The sequence below is a fragment of the Pygocentrus nattereri genome, chromosome 10 (assembly GCF_015220715.1).
Source record: "Pygocentrus nattereri isolate fPygNat1 chromosome 10, fPygNat1.pri, whole genome shotgun sequence".
NCBI classification, from domain to species: domain Eukaryota; kingdom Metazoa; phylum Chordata; class Actinopteri; order Characiformes; family Serrasalmidae; genus Pygocentrus; species Pygocentrus nattereri.
In genome coordinates, this window is record NC_051220.1 from 12,169,864 (window position 1) to 12,192,871 (window position 23,008).

General features: G+C 41.6%; 1 protein-coding gene across 4 annotated transcripts in view; it reads right to left on the minus strand.

Annotated features, from left to right (window-relative positions):
- Nucleotides 1-11,363, minus strand: part of qkia (QKI, KH domain containing, RNA binding a) — a 111,468-nt gene extending 100,105 nt beyond the window's left edge. For 2 of the 4 annotated variants that reach the window (XM_017685993.2, XM_017685994.2), the window contains exon 1: nt 10,927-11,362. In XM_017685993.2, the coding sequence (XP_017541482.1) occupies nt 10,927-11,071 (145 nt within the window). In that variant the 5' untranslated portion in view covers nt 11,072-11,362. Of the gene's footprint in view, nt 1-10,926 lie in introns of all 4 variants that reach the window. The other 2 variants (XM_017685991.2, XM_037541994.1) reach the window with 2 other exon arrangements.
- Nucleotides 11,364-23,008: the final 11,645 nt, after the last annotated feature.

The following is a 23,008-nucleotide window of genomic DNA, read 5'->3' on the forward strand; positions in this document are numbered from 1 at the left end:
CCACCCATTTACTCCATCTGCCCATAACACACATATCTAGAGCCCATACGTCAAACACAATACCCACAGGCCAGACACAGACAGACAGAGTGCTCCAAACATTATTCAATTCAAAATCTAATCCATAAATTAATCAGCAGCACCTTCCCTGAGGTTCATGAGCGCAGTAACATAGAACTGTGTGTGTTGGAAGAGAGGCTCGAGATCCTTCATCACTTTTTTTTTTACTGATTAATGATCCGGTAAATAACTTCAGCTATTGTTGCATTTCTACTTTTGATTATGCCGCTTTTATTCTATTAATTTCTTTGTTAACTGCTTTCAAAACTAACGCAGCATTCAGACGATCCAGCTCATCTACTGCTGCACAGTTCGTGTTGCTTATCCCCTATTCCTTCATCAGTGGCCACAAGACACTGCCCACTGGACACTATAGGTTGGATGTTTTTGGTTCTTGACACGAAAGTGTTTAAAACCTCCAGCTGTGTCTGATCCACTCAGACCAGCGCAACAGACCAACACACCATGATCACATCAGTGTCACTACAGTGCTGAGAATCAACTACCACTGAAAGAACACCTGCTCTGTGGAGAACCTGACCACTGAAGAACAGGGTAACAAAGTTTGCAGAGAAATACAGGGACTACAGTCTGTACATGTAGAACTATATGGTCAATAGAGCTTCCTGCACCACAACAGCTTAAAATATCCTCCACACCAAACAGTCCAGACAGGATCTGAGCAGGTTATGATGGTTCCTGTGGTTTCCCAGAGCGTTTAAGGTGATAAGTCAGGTTCTCAGCGCGGCGATGTTGGAAACGATGTTAAATTTGCATGCAAGAAGAGGAGATTTTACAGTATGAGCCTCTGAGCTCCCTCATTAACATTAAACATTTACAATCACTATTAAAAGCGTAGCAATGCACTATATACAGGCCTCGAGCTACAGCTTAAAGAGAAAGAGAGGTGTGAGCTCATCTCACAGCGGACGAACGGGCTGCGTTTACACGGCAGAGACGGCAAAAAGGATATTCCATTGTTTTCAATGGAGTCGTGAGGGAAAACTGTCTGCACGATTGGTCAAGAGTTCTCACACTTTTGCAAACAACTGTGGCAGCAGTAAAACGTCTTGAAGTCTAGACAAGCTCAAAATTATAACAAAAACAAAAGGCGTACAGAGAAGGACTGAGCGATTAATTTTATTTTTAATTAAGATTTTGGCTTCTAATGATTATGACCAGATAATCAAGTTAAAACAATTATTGTGCTGCATTCTGTTTCACAATGCTCTCGTTTTGTCTTGTGTGATAAATCCAGCTCCCTGCCTTCCTTTATAGCACCCCTCCCTAAAAGCCCACTTTTTTGTTCATTTATTTTTATGTATTATTTTTGTGTGTTTCGTAGTTTTCAGTAGGTTGTCAAAGTGCACTGCAACACAATTGATCATTTCTTTTGATCTTATTTGTTTTTACATTATTTGCATGTATTTATATTGCTGCTACATATGCTATTGACCATTTTTATTATACCCTTTACATTATATCATTATATCATTTATTTACTTTACCTAGTACAGATCGCCTCCTGACACTTTCCTCCATAAATACACAGGCGTCATTTCCGCAAGGTACCTCTCCGAGGCACATTTGGAAGATGTGTTGCCTTATTTACCCTGAAGTGGCAAGGCAGGTAAGAGCACTCAGCTGTTACACCTGAACAAAAACAATATTTTCTCTTAAACTGAGTTTACACTACCTGATACTAACTTGATTAGAACAGAGATGGGAATCGAGGATCGGTTCCAGTTGAGAACCCGTTCTAAACTGTCTGGTCAAAAATCGAGACTCGAGAATATCAATTCCTTTTACCATAATTTTTCACTCCAAAAACTCATGTCATGAGGTTCTATATAGAAAAATACTTCTTTTCTGACGTCAACAATAGCAGAATCTTTTTTGGTGCTTTGTAGAACCACATACAGCACATTCTCTATCAAACTGAAGAACTGCTTCACCAAGCAGAGAACCACATAAGCATGAAAATGGCTGTCTGAAGGTTCATGTTTCTATATAGAACTATTAGCTTTACTAAAGAACCCTTGAAGAACCATCTTTTTCAGGAGTGTATCCTGCAGTAAATTCGGCAGCATGCAGAGTGAGAGAAAAAGGGCAAGAAAGAAAGGAAGAAAGAAAACGAGCGAGAGAGAGAGAGCGAGAGAGAGCGAGAGAGAGCGAGCGAGCGCGAGCGAGCGAGAGCGAGCGAGAGAGAGCGAGCGAGAGCGAGAGAGAGCGAGAGAGAGCGAGAGAGAGCGAGAGAGAGCGAGAGAGAGCGAGAGAGAGCGAGAGAGAGAGAGCGAGAGAGAGCGAGAGAGAGCGAGAGAGATGGACAGAAGTAAGAGGAGAGCAGGAGAGCTGGAGAATGAGCTCATTCCTCTTTTTGGTTTCAAAACAAACCACAACACACGGAAATAGAATTAAACAGTGGTTACAGAACAAACAAACACTACAGTCAGTCAGTCAGTGAGCAAGAGCAAGAGAGAGAGCAAAAGAGAGCGAAAGGGGGTGCGGAGTTATTCCAGGCAGCTGTGGAATGCAAACGGGCGAGGCCCTTCCTCAGGATTTGCAGAGCGAGTGCGAAGCGTAGGGGTGAGGGGTGCAGAAGGGGATAAACACTGCACTCACAGACGGCCTCTCACGGCCGCATTAGAGTTAATGAAAAGGCAGCACGAGGCGCTAGGAGCGAGCACTTACACCGCCGCAGACAGAGCTTCGGCTCTGTAGCACACTGCGCCACTCTTTCCGTCCTAGCCGGGCGTGGCTTCCTCCTCCAAAGGAGGGGGGTTGGAGTGTGGTCAGAGACATTGCAACATCCTGACACTAGCCTGTTGTGAAACATGTTAGGAAACCAACTGCTAGCCAACTCTCTGTCCAGAGGTATCCACACTGCTCAGTTAACGAGTGAGTTCAGGCTCTTTTTAAGGTCACCCACTGCTGACACAGCTTTATAATCGCCACAGATACGCACCAGCACAAACCAAACGATTAAACTAATTTGAGCGTGTGTGTAAGTGACGGCAAACAGTTTTCAGACAGTGAAATGCAGCATTGTTTTATTCACCCTGTTTGATTTGTGTGAACGACCCTATTTGAGCAAGATTAGTATGAGCTGGGGAGGCGCTGTTATTTGAGAGATCTGATTTTAATCCAGTGTGAATCAGCAATGACTAGTTTTTGCAGTCTGCGATGATAAATCCGGAATGAATTACAATTCTCCAAACTCTGAGCTCCTCAGTAAGAGAAGTCCTGCTTGAATACACAGACAAAACGGGGTAACGTCAGGGGGTAATAGTCAGGTGGCGCCTGACTTATTTTCTTTTTTGTGACCTGAAGACGAGGCTAACAGCTAAAACAGAAGTCAGTTTGAATCCTAATCCTCAAGTTCATAACAAAACCAGAATTCAGGTTTTTGGTGTTGGGCGAATTCCTACAGAGAAGGAAAACGAAATCCTGAAAGCTCCTCTCGCAAGGCAGTGTCGTCAAGTGTCTGTGCGGCATCTGGTGAGTTAAATTATCCCAATTTACTAGCCCAATGCTAGTCTAAGTCATTTATTGTTGCTATTGTTTGGAGGTGTGGCACCTGTTGTGCCAGACAATGATGTTCTGATCTGGGCCATTTGAAGTAATTTTGGGATCCTTTATCCTGTACGAATCAGCCAATCAATGCACAGGTTACATTACCAGACTTCTGTTGAAACTAATCCAGCTCCAATAGGGCTAAAAACTCTCTGACCAAAATGAACCAATCCGGCAGTGCAACACACACAGCAGATCCAGAGTTTAATAGAAGCAAAACCTAGACCACAGATTTCAGGAGGACCAGAGATTGATTCTCTGGACCAGTCCCAGGCTTAAAAACAGCTTTAACACTCAACCAAATGGTCTGACAAAAAAAAATAAGTAAGTAAAGTGAAACAGTGAAACATGGGCTTGAGGGGTATTGAGGCCTCCCACCATTGGGCTGTGGAGCAGTGGAACTGTGTTCTCTGGAGTGATGGAGCTCTAGCCAATACCTTCGGGATGAGTAACAATGATCCAGAACTGACTATCAAACATCAGTTCCATGAACTAACTACGCAACCACATACTCACAGCTATGTTCAACATCTAGTGCAAAGCCTTTCCAGAAGAGTAGAGACTGTTAATGCAGCAAAGGAGGACAAACTGCCTATTAAAATCGAAATTTCTGCATAAAAGTTTCTGAAGTTGTTCAAAGTGGTTTGGTGTGAAACGCTCTGTTCTAGAGATACTTACCTAGGTCAGAGTTGCTCACAGTGGTAGTGATGGGAATCAGACATCCATCTCTTAAAGCTCCCCAGTAAAACTTTTCAGATTTTCCTTTTTTTTAAAAAAAATAAATAAATAAATAAATCATCAATATTCCTTATGATTTTTGTTTTTTAATCATGCGCTTAGACACGTGTAGGTTCACTGGTGATTTTGGATAGTAAATAAAATGTTTATACTTGTGTTGTAGCCATGATGACCCCTGGTTCCTATCACCACCATTGTAAAGACATCCGAACCATTTCATACCAAACCACTCTGAATCACTGTTTAGACCTCAAACACTTATGGAGAAAGGTTGAGGAAAAATTGTGGAATTTTAACTCTCACTTCCATTTCAGATGAAACGCGAGGTGCAGAACGTTGCACAGAAATTGCAATATACAGCCACATAATCACGATACTGTTGTTTCGTCTACGTCGTGCCACTAACAGCATCAGAGACACGTCCAGAGACCGGCCTGTAGGAGATAAGGAGCCCCTGCGCTTACCGGAGGGAAACCCCTGATACCACATTCTCACCAACAGACAGCTTTATCAGGGGGCTGCACAAGAGAAGCCAACTGGGGGCCAACCTGACACACACACACACACACAGCAAGTGAGAGAGAGAGACATCCAATGGCAAACACACACCACCATGAAAGACAGAGAGGGGAAATAAACAAATAAATAAATAAAACGACAGGCGTCCCTGTGTCCCCGCGATAACCCTGCCAACCACATCCTGCCATCCACACAACACACACACAGACAGAAAGAGAGAGAGAGAGAGAGGGAGAGAGGGAGGGGGATAAACAGAGAGAGTGTTAAGGAAGAAAAAGGGGTAGAGGGAAAGAAAAGATACAAAAGAAAGGGTAGAAGGAAGAGATGAAAAAAAGAAAGAAGAAAGGAGAGAATGAGAAGGAAGGGAGAAAGAAAAAGGAGAAGTGAACGAGAAAATAGAAAAGGAAAAAAAGAAAGAAAAGACAGAAGAATGTGGGAGAAAGAAAGGAAGCAGAGAAATAGAAACAGTAAGATAGATAGAAAGGAGACAAAGAAAAGATAAGAAGGACAGAAAGAAGGGATGAGCAAGAGAGTGAAAGAAGAGAGGAAGAAAAAGAAAGGAGAATGAAAAGAAAGTGAGAGAAATGGGGAGACACATGGGAGGAGAGAGAGAGAGAGAGAGAGAGAGAGAGAGAGAGAGAGAGAGAGAGAGGTCCACTCTCCTGCTCCTCTGATGTCAGTAGTTAATTAAATTCCGCCGTGTAAGTGGCATCTAGGGAGGTTTTTAGGACGAGCGAGGAGATTATAAAGCAGGTTCCCCTCTGTGTGTGTGTGTGTGTGTGTGTGTGTGTGTGTACACAGCACTGCCAGCGATCTGAGCCCGAGGCTCCGTCTCTAACCTCCACACTCACCACACACTCAGCCAATCAGCCCCACTCCTCCTTCAGTATCTCACAGCTCAGCTCTAAAGCTTCTCTCTCTCTCTCTCTCCATTCTCTCTCTCTCCATTCTCTCTCTCTCCATTCTCTCTCTCTCCATTCTCTCTCTCTCCATTCTCTCTCTCTCCATTCTCTCTCTCTCCATTCTCTCTCTCTCTCTCTCCCCAATTCTTCTCTCGGCTATGTTAGCAATGGATGATATGCCGGCTGATCTGGTGCACCGACTGAAGATCTTTTTAAGGTGTTTTATTACCGAAGATGGGCTCAACTTTGGCCTTACAAAGTTCAGCTAAGTGAGCGATCACATCAGGTCATGCTTAAGTTACTGTGCATAAACCACTCACTGGGTCTGACTTAGCATGGTGCTAATGCTAATGCCATTAGTACAGTTTAAAGCGTATAGGGTGACCTCTACTCCTCTACACATGGAGCTAAATGCAGAGTGGCGAGCAGCTGCCCAGCATGGAGGTCAGAGCAGGGGACAGCATGAGGTGTCGGCTTTCTTTCACCATGGAAACAGCTGCACACACAGGTCGTTTAAGTCAAAGGTATGAGTGGTGTGAGTGAGTGAGTGGTGTGTGTGAGTGAGTGGTGTGTGTGTGGGTGAGTGGTGTGAGTGAGTGAGTGCTGTTTTCACAAATGCAAACTGAAGTGCACTGGAGTTTAAAGATAAACTAACTTTACTCCAACCTAATTAACACCTGGATCAATATCTGCTCTCTGTAACGTATGATTGAGAACCATCAACATTTTATGAACCCTTCCCTCAGACGTTGAAAGAGAATACGATTTCCTTTCACAAGACTGAAAACTCTAGAATGTAGTTTCTGAAGACTGACAAACTCTAGAACAGTTTCTGTTCCAAAGCCTGAGAACTTTTCTTCAAACTCACTGAAGAACAATAACTAGTTTGCACTCTACACTCCTAAAAATGATGATTCTTCAAGAGTTCTTTAGTAAGCTGATATATATATAGAATCATGAACACTCAAAGAAACCTTTGCATGATCACAGGGTTCTCTGCATGGAGAAAAGTTTAATTAAATTGATGATGAATAAGTTGCGTATGGTTCTATACAGCACATTTTTGACAATGGTTCTATATGGCACCAAAAAGGATTCCGTTCCTGTTATAAACATAAAAATCATGTACAACACATTCAACATCAATCTGAAGAACCATTTCACTGTCCAAAGAACCATTTAAGCATGGAAACAGTTTTTGAGCGTTCATGGGTCTGTATAGAACAACTGTTTATTAAGGAACCCTTGAAGAACCATCTTTAAGACTGTAAGCTTTATGGATAAATTACTGAAAGTTGTTCATGGTGTTTTTTGCCATTTTTTAATTTCAGTGACTGAAAATTCTAGAACCAGATTTTTGAGAATGTTCTTAGTTCTCAAATCTGAATTCCTGCAGTACCAACTGGTGAAGTGATTTCAGCACCGCTGTAACGGCGGCCAGCCCAAGCAGCTGTTGGGTCACAGTGAGCAAATGGCCACTTGAAATGCTCCAGACAGCAGCTGAATCATGGCTAAATTACAGAGGAGAGAGAGATAGAGATAGAGATAGAGATAGAGAGAGAGAGAGAGAGAGAGAGAGAGAGATCACACCACCAAGCACAGCCCTCTGCCTCCTCTCACACAGTCACTCTGCTCTCCAGGTAACCCGCACTGGCTGCACCGTTACATGGCCTGCTCACACCAACCTGCCGTCCTCATTTACATAGTCAAATCAGTATGCAAACGAGGCAAAGCACAGCACATCAGAGCAGTGATTCGCACCTCGGTGGCTGTGATTTGTCCAGACAAAGAGGGAAGCCTGTGTTTCAGGGTGGGGGGTTGCAGATTAAAGCTCCTGAAGTCCAAAGTGCAAGTAAACACCTACAGGACTGTTCCACATACACGGCAGGAACCAAGAGCTCATTGTTTGGCGTTAAAGAGAACAGCTGCATGAGAGATCTCTCACCCTGCCACCAGAATGGGCCTCCAAAAGGCATCTAACACACACACGGCTGTTAAAGCCAACCAGAAGCTCTGCTATTGGAAAATAAAAGAACAAGTTAGTGATATTTAATTCTGACTTGGGTGCTATGGCAACTGTTAGCACTATTAATTGAGTAATCTATCAATTATTTTGATGATTAAATTGAAAGAAGAAAAAAAAAGTTGCCAAATCATCATGCCAAAGGGGATGAGGGTTTTGTTGCACTAATCTTAAGACCTTATCATCATCATCAAAACCTAAAATCTCCAAAATGGTAACTGGAGAAGAAGGAAAAAACCTAGTTTACTTTCAGTGTAAGTCAGTGGAACCAGAACATTTTCCCAAGTAATTTTCAGCTGTTTCTTTTAATCCATTCATCAAGAATTTTATCTACAATGTAAAGAACCACAGGCATTTTCAAATTATATCAAAAACAAAAAAATGTAAACATAAAAAATGTAGTGTATATGTAAACATATACATACAGTAAGAAACAAACAAGAACAAAAATCCCAAATAAACAAAACAATAACTCACTCAGAGGGCTCAAATTCTATGCAAGCGTAAAGGCATGTGCCCACGCAAACCAAACCAGTTTAAAAGTTTAAACAATGATGTCTAGCCTGCATTGCAACAGCTTTAGGGTCACACAAGAGGAAAAACCTACGACACGGACAGCGCCGCAGCAGCACGCCAACCGCAGCCATCCTGGAGTGCTGTCACAGCGGTTGATATAGCTTTCACAGAAAGGGACCTGCTGTCAGACGGTATTTTTGGGGTGAAGATGAAGCCCAGAGGCGATCTAAACGACGCCTGGGGGAAAGTTGCGCGCTCGAGCGTTCTCCAATTACAGACGGAAAAAAGGCCCAGTTTTGACGCAACCTTCTAAAGAAAGAGCAGAAAACGTCCAAAAAGACCAGGCTGAAGGCCAGGGTCGAGCCAGGGGTCAAAGAAGCTTGGACAGGGACGACTGTGGTATTCCAACACGCAAACTAGTGCAACTAGTAACTGCAATAAAATAAATATAAACACAAAATATATAGGAATGCACGCATATGTGTGGATCCCAATGCATGTCAGAATGGAATACCAATGCACAGTGTGATGTGCATCCACGCACAGCACATTAAGGAGGAATGACCGGAATCCCTTCGGAACAAAACATGCATATTACAACGGGACATACTGGAATATGCATGCATAGCGGAGAAATTTTTAGGAATGACGAATCCCTTCGGAACGAACGCAAGCACAGAACCCTTGTTATGTAGACAATACATTCAAGCAATAAAAATTAGGCCAGTGCTCTCTTTGTCCACAGCTGCGAGCACACAAAGCCCTCAGGGCGCATTGCAACACATGCACTTCTGCTCCAAATTCCTTCAGCTATGAGAAAAACGAAAATACTCTTAAATCTGGAGTACAATCCCTTCATTTCTTGCAGCTTAGTAGAGCCGGGCAATGTGACCGCGTTTATCATTATTGTGATAAATTACATCACAGTATGCCTTTCTAAGAATAACATGGATATCAGTACGTAAAAACATTTCCCAACTGCCCGTCTGATTAAAAAGAAGGCTTAGCTGGTCCTGTTTATCGGGATTTAGTGTGTGAAATGTTGAATACAAATAACTAGATTCACATTTTTAGATTGTAGAGGTGGGTGATACACAAATCTAATACCACAGCACTTCAAGAAGTTTTCACATCACATACTTTTTGTGACATGAGATCAATTTGACAAGACAAAAATAGTGCTATATTTAAAAATGACCACATAACTATAAATAAAATAATTCATATTCAATATTTCAGACTGCTGCTGTAAATTCAATAAAACAGGCTCTCTTATCATAGTGCTGGGCAATACGACGGTATTTATCATTATCACGATAACTTGCATCACACCATGGCTTTCTGAGCATATCGTGGATATCGTCAGTACATAACATTTCCCAAGTCCCCGCTTGATTAAGCTCTTTTTTATCGGTCAAGTCTGATCGGAATTAGTGTGGGAAATATTAAATACAAGTAATCATATTCATAGTCTTTGGTAGTATTTTACTTAGACATCATAAAAAAGATAAATATCACATATCGTGATAAAGTATATTGATATTTTGGCCATATCGCCCACCTCTAGCCTGCTCAGTTTATTTATTTCCTACACAATTAAAGTAAAAGCAATGGTTCTGTTAAGAAGCACGAGTTCTAGTTAGAACCGTTGGCATGCTTAATGATTCCCTGCTTGATGAAATACTTCTTCGGATTGATGGGGAATGTCTCAATACACCTTTTTGGTGCTGGATAGCACTACCTCACCACACAAAGAACCACGTAACGTACGAAATGGTCATATACAGAAAGAGAACCTCTGCGTTTGCTGAGGAACCTCTGAGGAACCGTCTTAAAGTGCGTGTACTGAAATAGCTTAATCTGCTCGAACATAAAGCGACTACCTCAAGTTTAACTAAGCCATTTAACACCATAAACAACAAAAATGAAGCCAAAATGTGAGCAAGAGAAGTGGAAAAAAGTTCGAAAATTAGTGGCTAGTTAGGATAGCTGGCTAACAGCGAGTACAGAAAACAAACTTTACGTTCAAACGCTCGCTTTTGCTACGGTTTTTAATATTTATAAGTATTTTGTGTCGATGCAAGTTAAAGAATAAGAGGGCAGCTCGCTCAGATTTCCTTTAGAAAGTGTGATCTGAGGTCACAAATGTTTCGTCTGTAACGTTACTACGTCTAGCTGGGTGCTAACCATGCTAACGCCAGCCTCTCGTTCGACTTCAGCGTTCCACCTTAAATGGCGCAGCACTTGCATTCAAGCGCCCGAGGCTCTTGAATGTAACTACTGCACCATTTAAGGTGGAACGTCAAAAGTTAAACGAGAAGCCGAGGTAAAACTTTTCGCTGTTTGTGTGAAACTTTGAAACGACCCATGTTTAGCGAATGTGGGTCAATCCTGGGGTGGAAAAGTGTCGATTTCCTGTGAAAAATGCGACAAAAGTGGTCAAAGTGGTGATTTTAGCACAAAGTTGTTGTTGTTGAGGAGAGTTTTGACTCTTTGCCGCCTCTCGGCTGGGCTCGCGCTGGCTCAGCCACACTCGCGCTCTCTCTCTCACACACGCATACTCGCTATCCCCAGCGTGTTTTTAATCTCCTTTACCTTCGTCCAGCAGTCTCTCCAGGTGTGTGAAGATGCCGCAGAGGTTCGGCAGGCTGCTCATCAGCTTCTTCTCGTTCAGAAGCTGCATCAGGTAGTCGGGGCTCGGCCTCGGTCTCTCCTTCACCTCCATCTCCCCCACCATCATCTTCGCGGCTTCGCGGGGCGAACACAGCCGAACACAGCCGAGCGCGGCCGATCCTCTCTCCGGCGAGAGAAAGAAGGAAAGAAAGAAAAACAACAACAAAAAAAAACAAATCCCTCGGCTTTCCGCCTTCCAGGTAGAAAAGGGCCGTTATTGTTTGTATCTGTTAAGCCGTTGAAGTCTGTTCGTAACGGACTGCTGTTCTTAAAAATCTCTTCAGCTTATCAGCGTAGTGGCCACTTCTCGCGCTCTCGCCGCGCTCTCCTCCTCGTGACTGACTGCGCTGCGCTGAGCTGAGCTGGGCTAGCGGCGCCGTTCCTGCGCGAGCCGCCGAGAGCGACACGCCGCGTGCTCATTGGCTGCAGGCAGGAACGAGGGAGGACTGGCTAACCAATCAGCGCCGAGGAGGGGAGGTGAGGGGCGCAGGGAGTGCCAATAGGACGCGGCTCTGGGCTGACGTACAGAGATCGAAGCCAATCAGATGAAGAGGATACTGTTACAGTTGCGCGTCATCAGAAGAAAAAAAAAACATCACAGCGGGGTTAAATACTGATAAAAGGAGTAAATAAAGGTTCATTAATACTAATGAAGCATTAAAAATACCCAGAAAATGAATGAAACACTGTAAAGCACTACAGTCCTGATCGAATACTAATAAAACATTAAATATTGATACATGATGAAAAGCTCACACACATCGATTAGGATTAAGGATTAAAGGATTAAAGGCTGATAAATACTAATCTATGATTAAATACACACATAATGCTAATAAATAATTACATACTCATAAATACTCGTAAATGATTAAATACTGATAGCTATTGATCCATTATTAAATACAGCTAGAATGCTAATACATTACTAAATATTGATTAATCACAAATAAAATCACAAAATACTGATAAATGATTAATTACTAAATGATTCAATACCAATAAGTTATTTGATACTAATAAGCATAAATGCTTAAACAGTGATAAATGATTAGCGATCACTAAAAAGTACCAAAATGATGATAAAATACTGGTAAAGGATTAAATATTGATATATACGTATAAATGACTTATAAGTGATTTATCATTTATAGATACTTATAAATGATAAAAGAGGTTAAATCACTAAATGCTGATAAATACTATTATATATTATACAAATATGATACTATAATAAAATTATTAATACTGAAACAATAATATGCTTTCCAATGCTCATAAATGATTAAATCCTGATAAATCATTAAATACTGATACTCAAAAATGGTTAATTATTGGTACATCATTAAAAATAAATACTAAAAAATGACTTAATATAAAATAAAACAAGATTAAATATTGAAAAATACTGATAACTATTTAAATACTGGATAAATACTCACAAATGATTAAATACTGATAAGTCATTAAATATTGATAAATGATTATACACTGATAAACCTGAGTATTGCTGATACTCATAAATGATTAATTACTCATAAATCAATATATGTTTAGAGTTACTGATCAATACTCATAAATAATTATTTCTAAATAATGTGTTATTTATCATTTTCTATGTGTATTTAACTTTGATTCATGTCATGTTTCATTAATTTTCCAAGTGAAAATGTGTTTACACTTTACACCTGTACAGAGAACTGAAATATGGCATCTTTTTTATTCAGTTCAATTTATTGGAAAATATCAATTTAAAACATAAAATGTGCTTTTATACAGAGCAAATCTTGTTTTATTATTCCCCAGTATGTTTATGTTAATAAATACTGTATTGAAAACAGTCATTTGTGCATTAAAATCTATCTATCTATCTATCTATCTATCTATCTATCTATCTATCTATCTATCTATTTATCTATCTATCTATCTATCTATCTATCTATCTATCTATCTATCTATCTATTTATCTATCTATCCAACAGGTTAGTCTATTAATTAGTTGCCGCATTACTTTATTACTTCAGTCCACTCAAATCAATTACACCAACTAAATGACATCACCTCACGATTTTAAATCCAACATTCAGTAAACGTAAAAGCTTCAGTCTGAACAAATGTCTAATGGTTAAACGGGGCTGATAACCAGGAAAGAGTACCTGGTTAGCATTAGCTTAGCTAGCATGCTGTCTGCTCTGTTTGTCACAGAACAGCTGCGATTCTGACTAACAGAAGCTTTACTGATGCCAGTTTAGGTGATAATGGCTCAAATCTGAAGAAGTAGAGTTGAGTGGTTGATATTAGAGGGACAGAAAGCAAAAGCTTTCTAGTTTAAAAAAGTCACCATTATCGATTATATCGCCCTCCTACCCAAACAATGCATGCAGTCCACAACAGCTTAGAGTTACTTTCTCTTCTTTTTCTAGTTTAAAAAAACATTAAATAATTTAATAAAAATTATGTATCAATAATACAGATTAACCTAACATCACCTCTTTTGAAAACTACTTCACATTTTAATAGATAGGAAGCATTCATGAGCTCCTTCTGGTGTGTGTTCATGGTGAGTTGTCTGCCCCCTGCTGGAGAAACTTCAAAATGCACCATGCTCAAAAGGAGTGATTTCCAAAGCCACACCCACATGTTTTGTTAAAACAAGGTGTTTTCCATTGTGGAATTCTAAAAAAAAATTGTCCCAAGGGGCCTTTAATTTTGGTATAGTGTAGTGGTTAACACCTGCCTTCTACGCTGTAGACTGGGGTTCAGTCCCCCACCAGGGCAAACACCCTATAGTATACCAATAAGAGTCCTTGGGCACGACCCCTAACACCACCTTTGCCTACCTGTGTAAAATGATCAAATTGTAAGTCACTCTGGATAAGAGCGTCTGCCAAATGCTGTAAATGTAAATGTAATTTTGCTGCTCTGGGCCTGTGTACACTCCACTTTTAGAGTCTGTGGTCCAGTGCAGAATGGTACTGAGAACCATTTGGCTCGAAAGTGGATAAAGGTCTTTGTCTATATTTACACGATACACAATGTAGACAAAAGTATTGTGAACCACATCCCAATTATGGACTTCAGGTGCTTCAGCCAAACCCACTGCTAACAGGTCAATTATATTAAGCACATAGCCATGCAGTCTTCATAGACAAACAGTGGCAGTAGAATGAGTCGTACTGATGAGCTCAGTGACTGTAAACATGACACAGTGTCTATCCTCTGTTGAATCACATTAAAGAGTTCCTAAAAGCAGCATATGCAAAAGAACTGCATGTTCAGAGCTTCCCTAAATGGGTTTCCATGGCCAAGCAGCTACATATGAGCATAAAATCACTATTCACAATGGCAGGCGTTGGATGGAGTGGTTTCCACTGGACTTTGGAGCAGTGGAGACATATTCTATGGAGTAACTAATTACGCTTCTCTATTTGGCAGTCTGATGAATGAGTCTGGGTTTGGTGAATTCCAGGACAACGTTACCTGACTACATTGTTCTGACTGTAAAGTTTGGTGGAGGGGGGATAATTATATGGGGCTGTTTTTCAGGGCCTGGAACCCTTAGTTTCAGTGAAGCAACTAAAACATTTTGGACAAATGAACACTTCCATTTTTGTGGGAACAGTTTGGGGAGGACCCTTTTCTGTCCCAGCATGACTGAGCCCCAGTTCATAAAGGTCCAAAAAGGCCTGGCTGGGTGAAGAACGTGACTGGCCCTCACAGAGCCCTGACCTCTACTCTATCAACAGCGTCTGACCTCACAAATGCTCTTCTGGATGAATGGACAAAAATTTCCACAGACACTCTCTAAAATCTTGTAGAAAGCTTCCAAGAAGCGTGGAAGCTGTTTTAGCTGCAAAAGGTGACCGGTTCGTATATACTAAATCATTTTCAAAAAAGTAAAATGCTGTGCAAAATGAAAATAAAAAACAAAATACATGCATCATTTAAATTCTATATTTAATTGAAAATAGTATAAAGACATCATATCCAGTCTTGAAACTGAGAAATGCATTGTTTTTTGAAAAATATGTGCCCATTTTAAATTTGATGCCAACAACACTCTGTAAGAATTTGGGAACTGATAAGTTCGACTGCTATAGTTTTGAAAGTGAAATGTTTTCCCATTCTTGTTTGATAAAGGATTTCAGCTGCTCAACACTTCAGGGTCCCCTTTGTCGCATTTTTCATTTTATAATGTGTCAAATGTTTTCAGTGATGACAGGTCTGGACTGTAGGCAGGCCACTTTAGTACCCAGACTCTTTTATTATGGAGCAATGCTGTTGTAATACATGCAGATTGTGGTTTGTCATTGTCTTGCTGAAATAAGCAAGGCCTTCCCTGAAAAAGACGTGATCTGGATAGCAGCATATGTTACCAAAACGTCATTCAGCATTAATGGTGCCTCCACAGATGTGCACGTCACTCATGCCGTGTGCACTAATGCACCCCTGTACCATCATGAATACTGGCTTTTGAGCTGTGCACTGATAACAAGCTGAGTGGTCTTTAGCTCAGAGGACACAGTGTCCATGATTTGCAAAAAGAATTTCAAATGTTGATTCATTGGACTACAGGATACTTTTCCACTTCCCCTCAGTCCAAATGAGCTCGGGCCCACAGAAGGTGGCAGTGTTTCTGGATCCTGTTTATATATGGTTTCTTCTTTGCGATTTAGAGTTTTAATTAGGATTTGTGGATGCAGCGACAAAGTATTTTCACAGACAGTGGATTTCAGAAGTGTTTCTGAGCTCATGCAGTGATTTCCTCTACAGAATCATGTCTGTTTTAAATGCACTGCCACCTGAGGTCAGGGCCAGCAAATACTCTTTTTTGGCCTTGTCTCTTGTAAACAGAGATTTCTTCAGATTCTCTGAATCTTTTAGTGTTATTATGTATTGTAGATGATGAAAAGCAAAAGTTCTTTTCTATTTTATGTTGAGAAACATTGTTCTTGAATTGTTGCAATATTCGATCATGAGTGGTGAGCCCTCCTCATCTTTACTTCTGAAAGACTCTCTGAGATGTTCTTTTTATACCCAGTCATGTTAGTGACCTGTTAACAATTAACCAACAGGTGTTTTTAAGCATTATACAACTTTACCAGCCTTTTGCTTAAACTTTTTTGGAGCGTGTTGCTGGCATCAAATTCAAAATGGGCAAATATTTTTAACAAAACCAGCAAAATTTCTCAGTTTCAACATTTCATATGTTGTCTTCGTACTATCAAATATAGGATTTAAATCTGCACATCATTGCATTTTGTTTGTTTGTTTTTATTTACATTTTACACAAACACACACACGCATATGTACATATATACACTATATTGCCAAAGATATTCACTCGTCCAACCAAATCATTTAATTCAGGTGTTCCAATCATTTCCATGGTAACAGGTGTATGAAACCAAGCCCCTGGCATGCAGACTGCTTCTACAAACATTTGTGAAAGAATGGGTCACTCTCAGGAGCTCAGTGAATTCCAGCATGGTACTGTGATAGGACACCACCTGTGCAACAAGTCCAGTCATGAAATTTCCTCACTATTAAACATTCCACAATCAACTGTCAGTGTTATTATATACAAAGTGGAAGTGATTGGGAATGACAGAAACTCAGCCATGAAGTTGTAGGCCATATAAAATGACAGAGCGGGGTCAGCGGATGCTGAGGCACATGGTGCACAGAGGTCGCCAACTTTCTGCAGAGTCAATCGCTACAGACCTCCAAACTTCATGTGGCCTTCAGATTAACTCAAGAGCAGTGCATAGAGAGCTTCATGGAATGGGTTTTCAAGGCCGAGCAGCTGCATCCAAGCCTTACATCACCAAGCACAATGCAAAGCATTGAAGGCAGTGGTGTAAAGTGCCGCCACTGGACTCTAGAGAAGTGGAGACGTGTTCTCTGGAGTGACAAATCACGCTTCTCCGTCTGATGGACGAGTCTGGGTTTGGCAGTTGCCAGGAGAATGGAATGGTATTATGGTGTGGGGTTGTTTTTTAGGTGTTAGGCTCGGCCCCTTAGTTCCAGTGAAAGGAACTCTGAATACTTCAGCAGGTCAAGAGATTTTGGACAATTTCTTGCTCCCAACTTTGTAGGAACAGTTTGGGGACGGCCCCTTCCTGTTCCAACATGACTGTGCACCAGTGCTCAAAGCAAGGTGCATAAAGACATGGATGGGCAAGTTTGGTGGGGAAGAACTTGACTGGCCTGGTCAGAGTCCTGACCTTAACCCAATGGAACACCTTTGGTTTTAAAATCATATTCCGTTAAATAAATGTATTTAAAGTTGCCCTGAGAAGATGAATCTATCTCATCTCAATTATTCCACAATTATTCCTCTGCCCTTCACATTTCTCCATCTGCACAAAGACGCTCAGAGTCGCCCTGAGACCCGAAAACTATTACTGATCAAATCCAGCTCTGATCACAACTCTCTCTCTCTCTCTCTCTGTCTCTATCTGTCTGTCTGCCTGCCTATCTGTCTCTTACACATCTCTCATACACTATACATCCAAAAGTGTCCAGACAGGACAGGAACAACTGTATCACAGAACTGGGCGGGGCTAAACTGCTGTAGGCTGAATGGGTAGAGCTAAGACTGGCATCACAACCATGAGGAATTCAAAACTTACTACAGCTTAGCTTTTATACAAGGAGTGTATGAGTTAGGAAATGAATGGTGTGTATATATTTTTGCTTTAGCTTGCTAACTAACCCTCTTAGCTAGCTGACTAGCTTATTTGACCCGAGCTGTGACTTGGAGCTCAGTCTAAATGTCGCGCACCAACTCAATCAGTTTTCGGTGATATGAGCACTTTAAATGTCTACAAATGCAGTGACCCGGTCTGTTTAGTTCGTCCTCACTTATAAACACTGTTTTCAAAAGAACTCCAGCTTAAAAGATAGCTTTTTCCAGCTAAAAGGCTTGTGGGACTCCGACCTCCACTTGGAGAAAAGAGCAACAGGAACAGAATAAAATATACAGAGCTCACTTTGAGCCCTGCTTTATTTTTCCTTTCCACAGTCTGGATGAATATCAGTGATGAATAAAGCTCTGCATTTCTTTGAGCATCAGAATGATGTTTACTGAGGGGTTTAGCTCTTATCATGGGCTACACAGAGAGAGAGAGAGAGAGAGAGAGAGAGAGAGAGAGAGAGAGAGAGAGAGAGAGATTCTACCTTACTGATCGTCGCTTCTGACATGAGATCACGTGACCCGGTCTGTATGAGAGAGAGAAAGGTAGAAAGATGCTCTGTATTATTCAGTAATAAATCATTGCTGCCTCACGAAAATCATTGTTGTAATTGTTCATATTTTTTCATAATTTGAAATATCCTGCTACCCTTTGTTACCCTATTGTGTTAAAGTCTCATGATGAACGGACTCACAGAAATAGTCCAAAATTACTTTTTAAAAAATCTGGTTCCATTGACTTCCATTGTAAGTTAAGGACGTTTTTCCTTCTCCTGTAAAGTTATCTGGTTTTATTCCGACAGTAATGATTCACCTGATGTCTGAGGTGGGAAATTGGAGCACGGAGCACAGAATTATGGCATTTTTTACCTCCATGTGTTCTGACTACAAAGCAGGTGAAGAAACATATGCACCGCAATTGGAGTGCAGTAAATTATTGGTAGCAACAAGCTAGCCATGTACTATTAAAGCTCGAGTTCAGCAAAACTCAAATTTGCATGATTTTCCATCCAAATGAAGTTGATCTTCCAAGACCTGTTTGGTATCCAAGTTCTGTGAACTTACTTGTCATAGCAGCACTGATGCTAGGTAATTTTTTTCATTTGATTTGGTATATTTTTATTTATTTAGTTTATTAATTTTATTTATTATGATTCATGTCAATTGTATAATAATAATAATAATTATTATTATTATTTACACTATTTACAATTACTGTTATCATTTTAAAAATAAATGTATGATTAAATAATAACATTTCAAGATCTTGAGACTTTCACTGTTATTATTACCATTATTGTTTGGTCATTTTATTATGCCTATCATTAGTAAGTAGTAACTAAAATTCATTATTTGGTGAAAGTGTACTGTGCCTTATTTAATAGTTGCAGTGATTTATGTTCCTTCAACATATTCACAAATGTTTGCTGGGCAGCTTCTACAAACAGTTTGTTTATTTGAACTGCACAGCTGAGATTCGCATCATTTTGACGCCTGCACAGTCTCACGCCTTCCCGTCATGCCGACTGACTGACCTCCACTGAACACAGTGAGATGACAATGACCTCTTACTAAACCCGTCTATGAGCATCTGTTTTTGTCAGCATGACATCATAATAGGTTTATTTTCAGGGTTTTGCCAGACACGTTTAGGGAGTCCACAAGGTTAATGGACCCCCTGCATTTCGCACCTTGGTGTTATAGCAAGTCTGTATAACAGACTAGAGAGATTGGGGATGGATCTTTATCAGCGTTCTGTTAAGGCTACAAAAGATGACGTTTGTGGGTGGAGCCTGTGGAGGGAGATGTTCAGGGTCGAGTGTGTGTTGTGTTTTCTGGAGCAGCTCTAGAGTCTCAGATCAGACAGAGTCAGACAGTGTGTGTGTTTTCCTCTCTGTGCTGGTCAGGGTAGTGGTGAGGCCAGTGGAGAGGTCATCATCATTTAAACCACCTCAGGCTCATGCACTCAGTTTTCTTTGTGCCAGGACCCTTTCAAACACGTACGTGAGTATATGTGTGTGTGTGTGTGTGTGTGTGTGTGTGTGAGCTGAGCATCAGAATCTGGGTCAGCTGATAGACTGGGGGAGGAAAGAGAGAGGCGGTGAAAGAGAGAGGGAGAGACAGACAGACAGACAGAGAGAGAGAGAGAAGAGTGAGAGAACAAAAACGTGAGAAAAAAGCAAAAAGGAAAGAGAAAGTGAGAAAGAATGGAGAAAGCGAGGAAAGGAGTGAGAGAGAGGGCAAGAGAGAAAGAACAAAAAGGAAAGTGATATAGAGGGAGAGAGAAAAAGATGTGTGTGAGACAGAGAAAGGACAAAAACAAAAAAGGAGAGAGAGAGAGAGAGAGCTGGTCAGACAGAACATAAATGGAAGAGAGAGAGAGAGAGAGAGAGAGAGAGAGAGATTGCACCTTGTGGAAGTGCACTCTTTTCTCTCCCCTTTCAGCACTGTTGTATGCTCAGGGCCCTAGGGGTAGTCGAGAGGGGGGGTGCCAGAGGGGGACACTGTCCAGCTGACAGGGTGATGAGTGGAATAGTGTGTGTGCTAGATCAGGGCTCTATGGTGCTGCAGGACGGTTGTCGTCGTCATATGACTGACTCTGCAGTGTTTGCCTGGTACCACTCCCCAGTGTGTATGTGGCGGTCTGTAGTAGTGGGGGTTGCTAGTGTATTTGACCACAGCGTGAGTAAAGCTTTAGCTTAGGTACAGTTAGAAATGTAAGTAGCTCAGGGGTGGTCAAGGGAGCAGTGGTGGTGGTACGTGCCACCCTCTTGTGAAGCGTGACCACCCCAGTTGAACAAACTACAGTCAGCTGTCATCAGTGAAGAACCACCACAGAAAGGTCAGTTTAACAGTGAAAATCTCCCATCAGAGCTGTTAACAATTAGTTATGATCACTTAATAATCAACGTTTCTCATGGAACCTACAACACTCGCTTTTGTCCTGTTAAAGGTTAATTTGATCACATTTAAAATTAAGATACTGGAATACAAATTCATTTCAAAAGCTATCAATTAGTAAAGTGCATTAGGCAGGATAGTGGATATTTTCATACATTATAAAATGTACAAACAAATTTACTGAAAAACTTATTTAAGGTGCATAATTGCACCGTAACCCTCTGCGGTTGATGAACTTGTCCACGTGTCAAATTCTCTGTTTCTATATCTGTTTGTGTATCTTTGTGATGATCCAGCACAGAAATCCAGCTCAAACATTTCCTGAATCTGCAGTCACCCTTTTAATTCCATTAAATTAAAAGTCAGCACGCCTCCGGACAAGCCGGCAGTCGCCCTGCCTCCAGACCCGTCTGCCTCCGAGGACATTGGTGCAGGCCCGCCTGCCTCCGAGGACATCGCTGCAGGTCCACCTGCCTCCCGAGGACGTCACAACCCCTTTGTTCCCGCCTGTCCCGCCTGTGTCTGCTTCTCCCCGTGGCCTCCTTTTCCGCCTGTGTCTGCTGCTCCCCGTGGGCCTGCTGTTCCACCTGTGTTTGCTACTGTGTCCCCTGTTTTTTCTGCTCATTTGTTTTTGTCCTCCTCTGTTCCTGGTGTGGTTTTGTTCCCTGCTGTTGTATCTGTGCCTGTGCCCATTCCTGTTGTGGTTCCCGTTCTTGTTTCTCCTTGTTTCTGTCCCGGTGTCTGTTTGTGTGTCGGTTTCTGTGCCTGTGTCTGTTTTGGTTCCTGTTGCTTTGTCTTTTGCATGGTCTGTCTTATGTTGTTGTTTTCCTTGTCCTGTTGTGCCTTCGGTCATCCCTCGTTCAGTGTTTTCTGTTGTTCCTCCTCATCCTCCATCCCAGCCTTTGTTTTGTCCTTGGTCTGGTTCTGTTCCATCTGTTCCATGTTCAGCATCTGTTTCTGCTCCTGTTTATGTGTCTGTGCCTTTAGCTCATGTTCCCTGTTCTGTGTCAGTTTCTTCTGTTTCTGCGTCTGTGCCCTTGGTTCATGTTCTGCGTTCTCCTCCTGTGTCTGCTCCAATTTCTCTTTCTGTGCACATGGTTCCTGTTCCACGTTCTCCTTCGTCTGCTCCTCGTCCTGCCTTGTCTCCTGTCTCGGCCTCTGCTCCTGTTTCTTTGCCTTCCCTGTTTCCTGTGCCTGTTCTGTCCTCTGTTCCTTGTGTCTCGTGTCCTGTCCCTGCTCTTTTCGTCACCGGCTTCTGTCCCTGTTTAGTTCTGTCCCTGGTTTTGGTTCCTTGTGTCTGTGTTTGGTTTTGCTTATTTTTTTTTGGCATGCTTCAGTGCTGCGCGCTTTGGAGGGGGTTACTGTCACGATTGGCCCCTCCCAGTCCTCCATGTGCTTTTGTTTTGTTTCTTATCATTCCTGCCCCATTGTTTCTAGACCCTGCCCCTGATTGTGACCACCCTTTTTCCACCTGTGTCTTGTTAACCATTGTTATCCCTGTCGTATTTAAGCCCTGTTTTTTCCCCTGTGTGTTTACTGGTGTTTGTTTGATATGCTTTGTTTGGTCTGTGTTTGTTATTTGTTTCTTCCGGCCTCCATTGTGTGTTTAGCCTGCGTTTTTTTTGTCATGTCTGTTCCTCGATCTATCCATGTTGGCTCTTTGACCCTGGACCATTTTGACCCTGATTCTGGATTTGCCCTTAATAAATTTCACTACTCTCAGCACATGCATCCACCTCCTCATCACTCCCACACGTTACACTGCTTTTGTCCACTCTACAGACTTCTGGAGTCCAGACATTTGGGAACCCATACTTTACTCTACAGACCTCCGGATTCCAGATGTTTGTGAAAGTTTGGGAACCTCTGCTTTAGTCTAATCTACAAACCCCTGGATTCCAGATGTTTGGGAACATTTGAGAACCTCTTTTTTTGCCTACTGTACAGATTTCTTGATTCCAGATTTTTGGGAACGTTTTGGATCCTTTGCTTTAGTCTGTTCTGCAGACTTCTAGAGTCCAGATGTTTGTGAACATTTGGTAAACTCTGCTTTAGTCTACACTACAGACTTCTGGAGTACATACATTTGGGAACACTTAGTAACCCCTGCTTTAGTCTACTTTACAGACCTCTGGAGAGAGTCTAGAGGAGTCCAGATGGTTGGAAACCACTAAACTCATCTACTTAGACCTTTGGAGTGAGTCTGTAGGAGTCTGGAGGAGTCCAGATGTTTGTGAACGTTTGGAAACGTGCTTTTGGGTACTTTATAGACTTCTGGATGCTGGTCAGTGCAGTTACACCACTCTATTCTCACAGTGCAGTGTGTGTGAGCAGAATTTAGAAGGGTGTGTGTGAGCAGAATTGAGAGGTGTGTGTGTGTGTGTGCGTGTGTGTCTGTGTGTATTA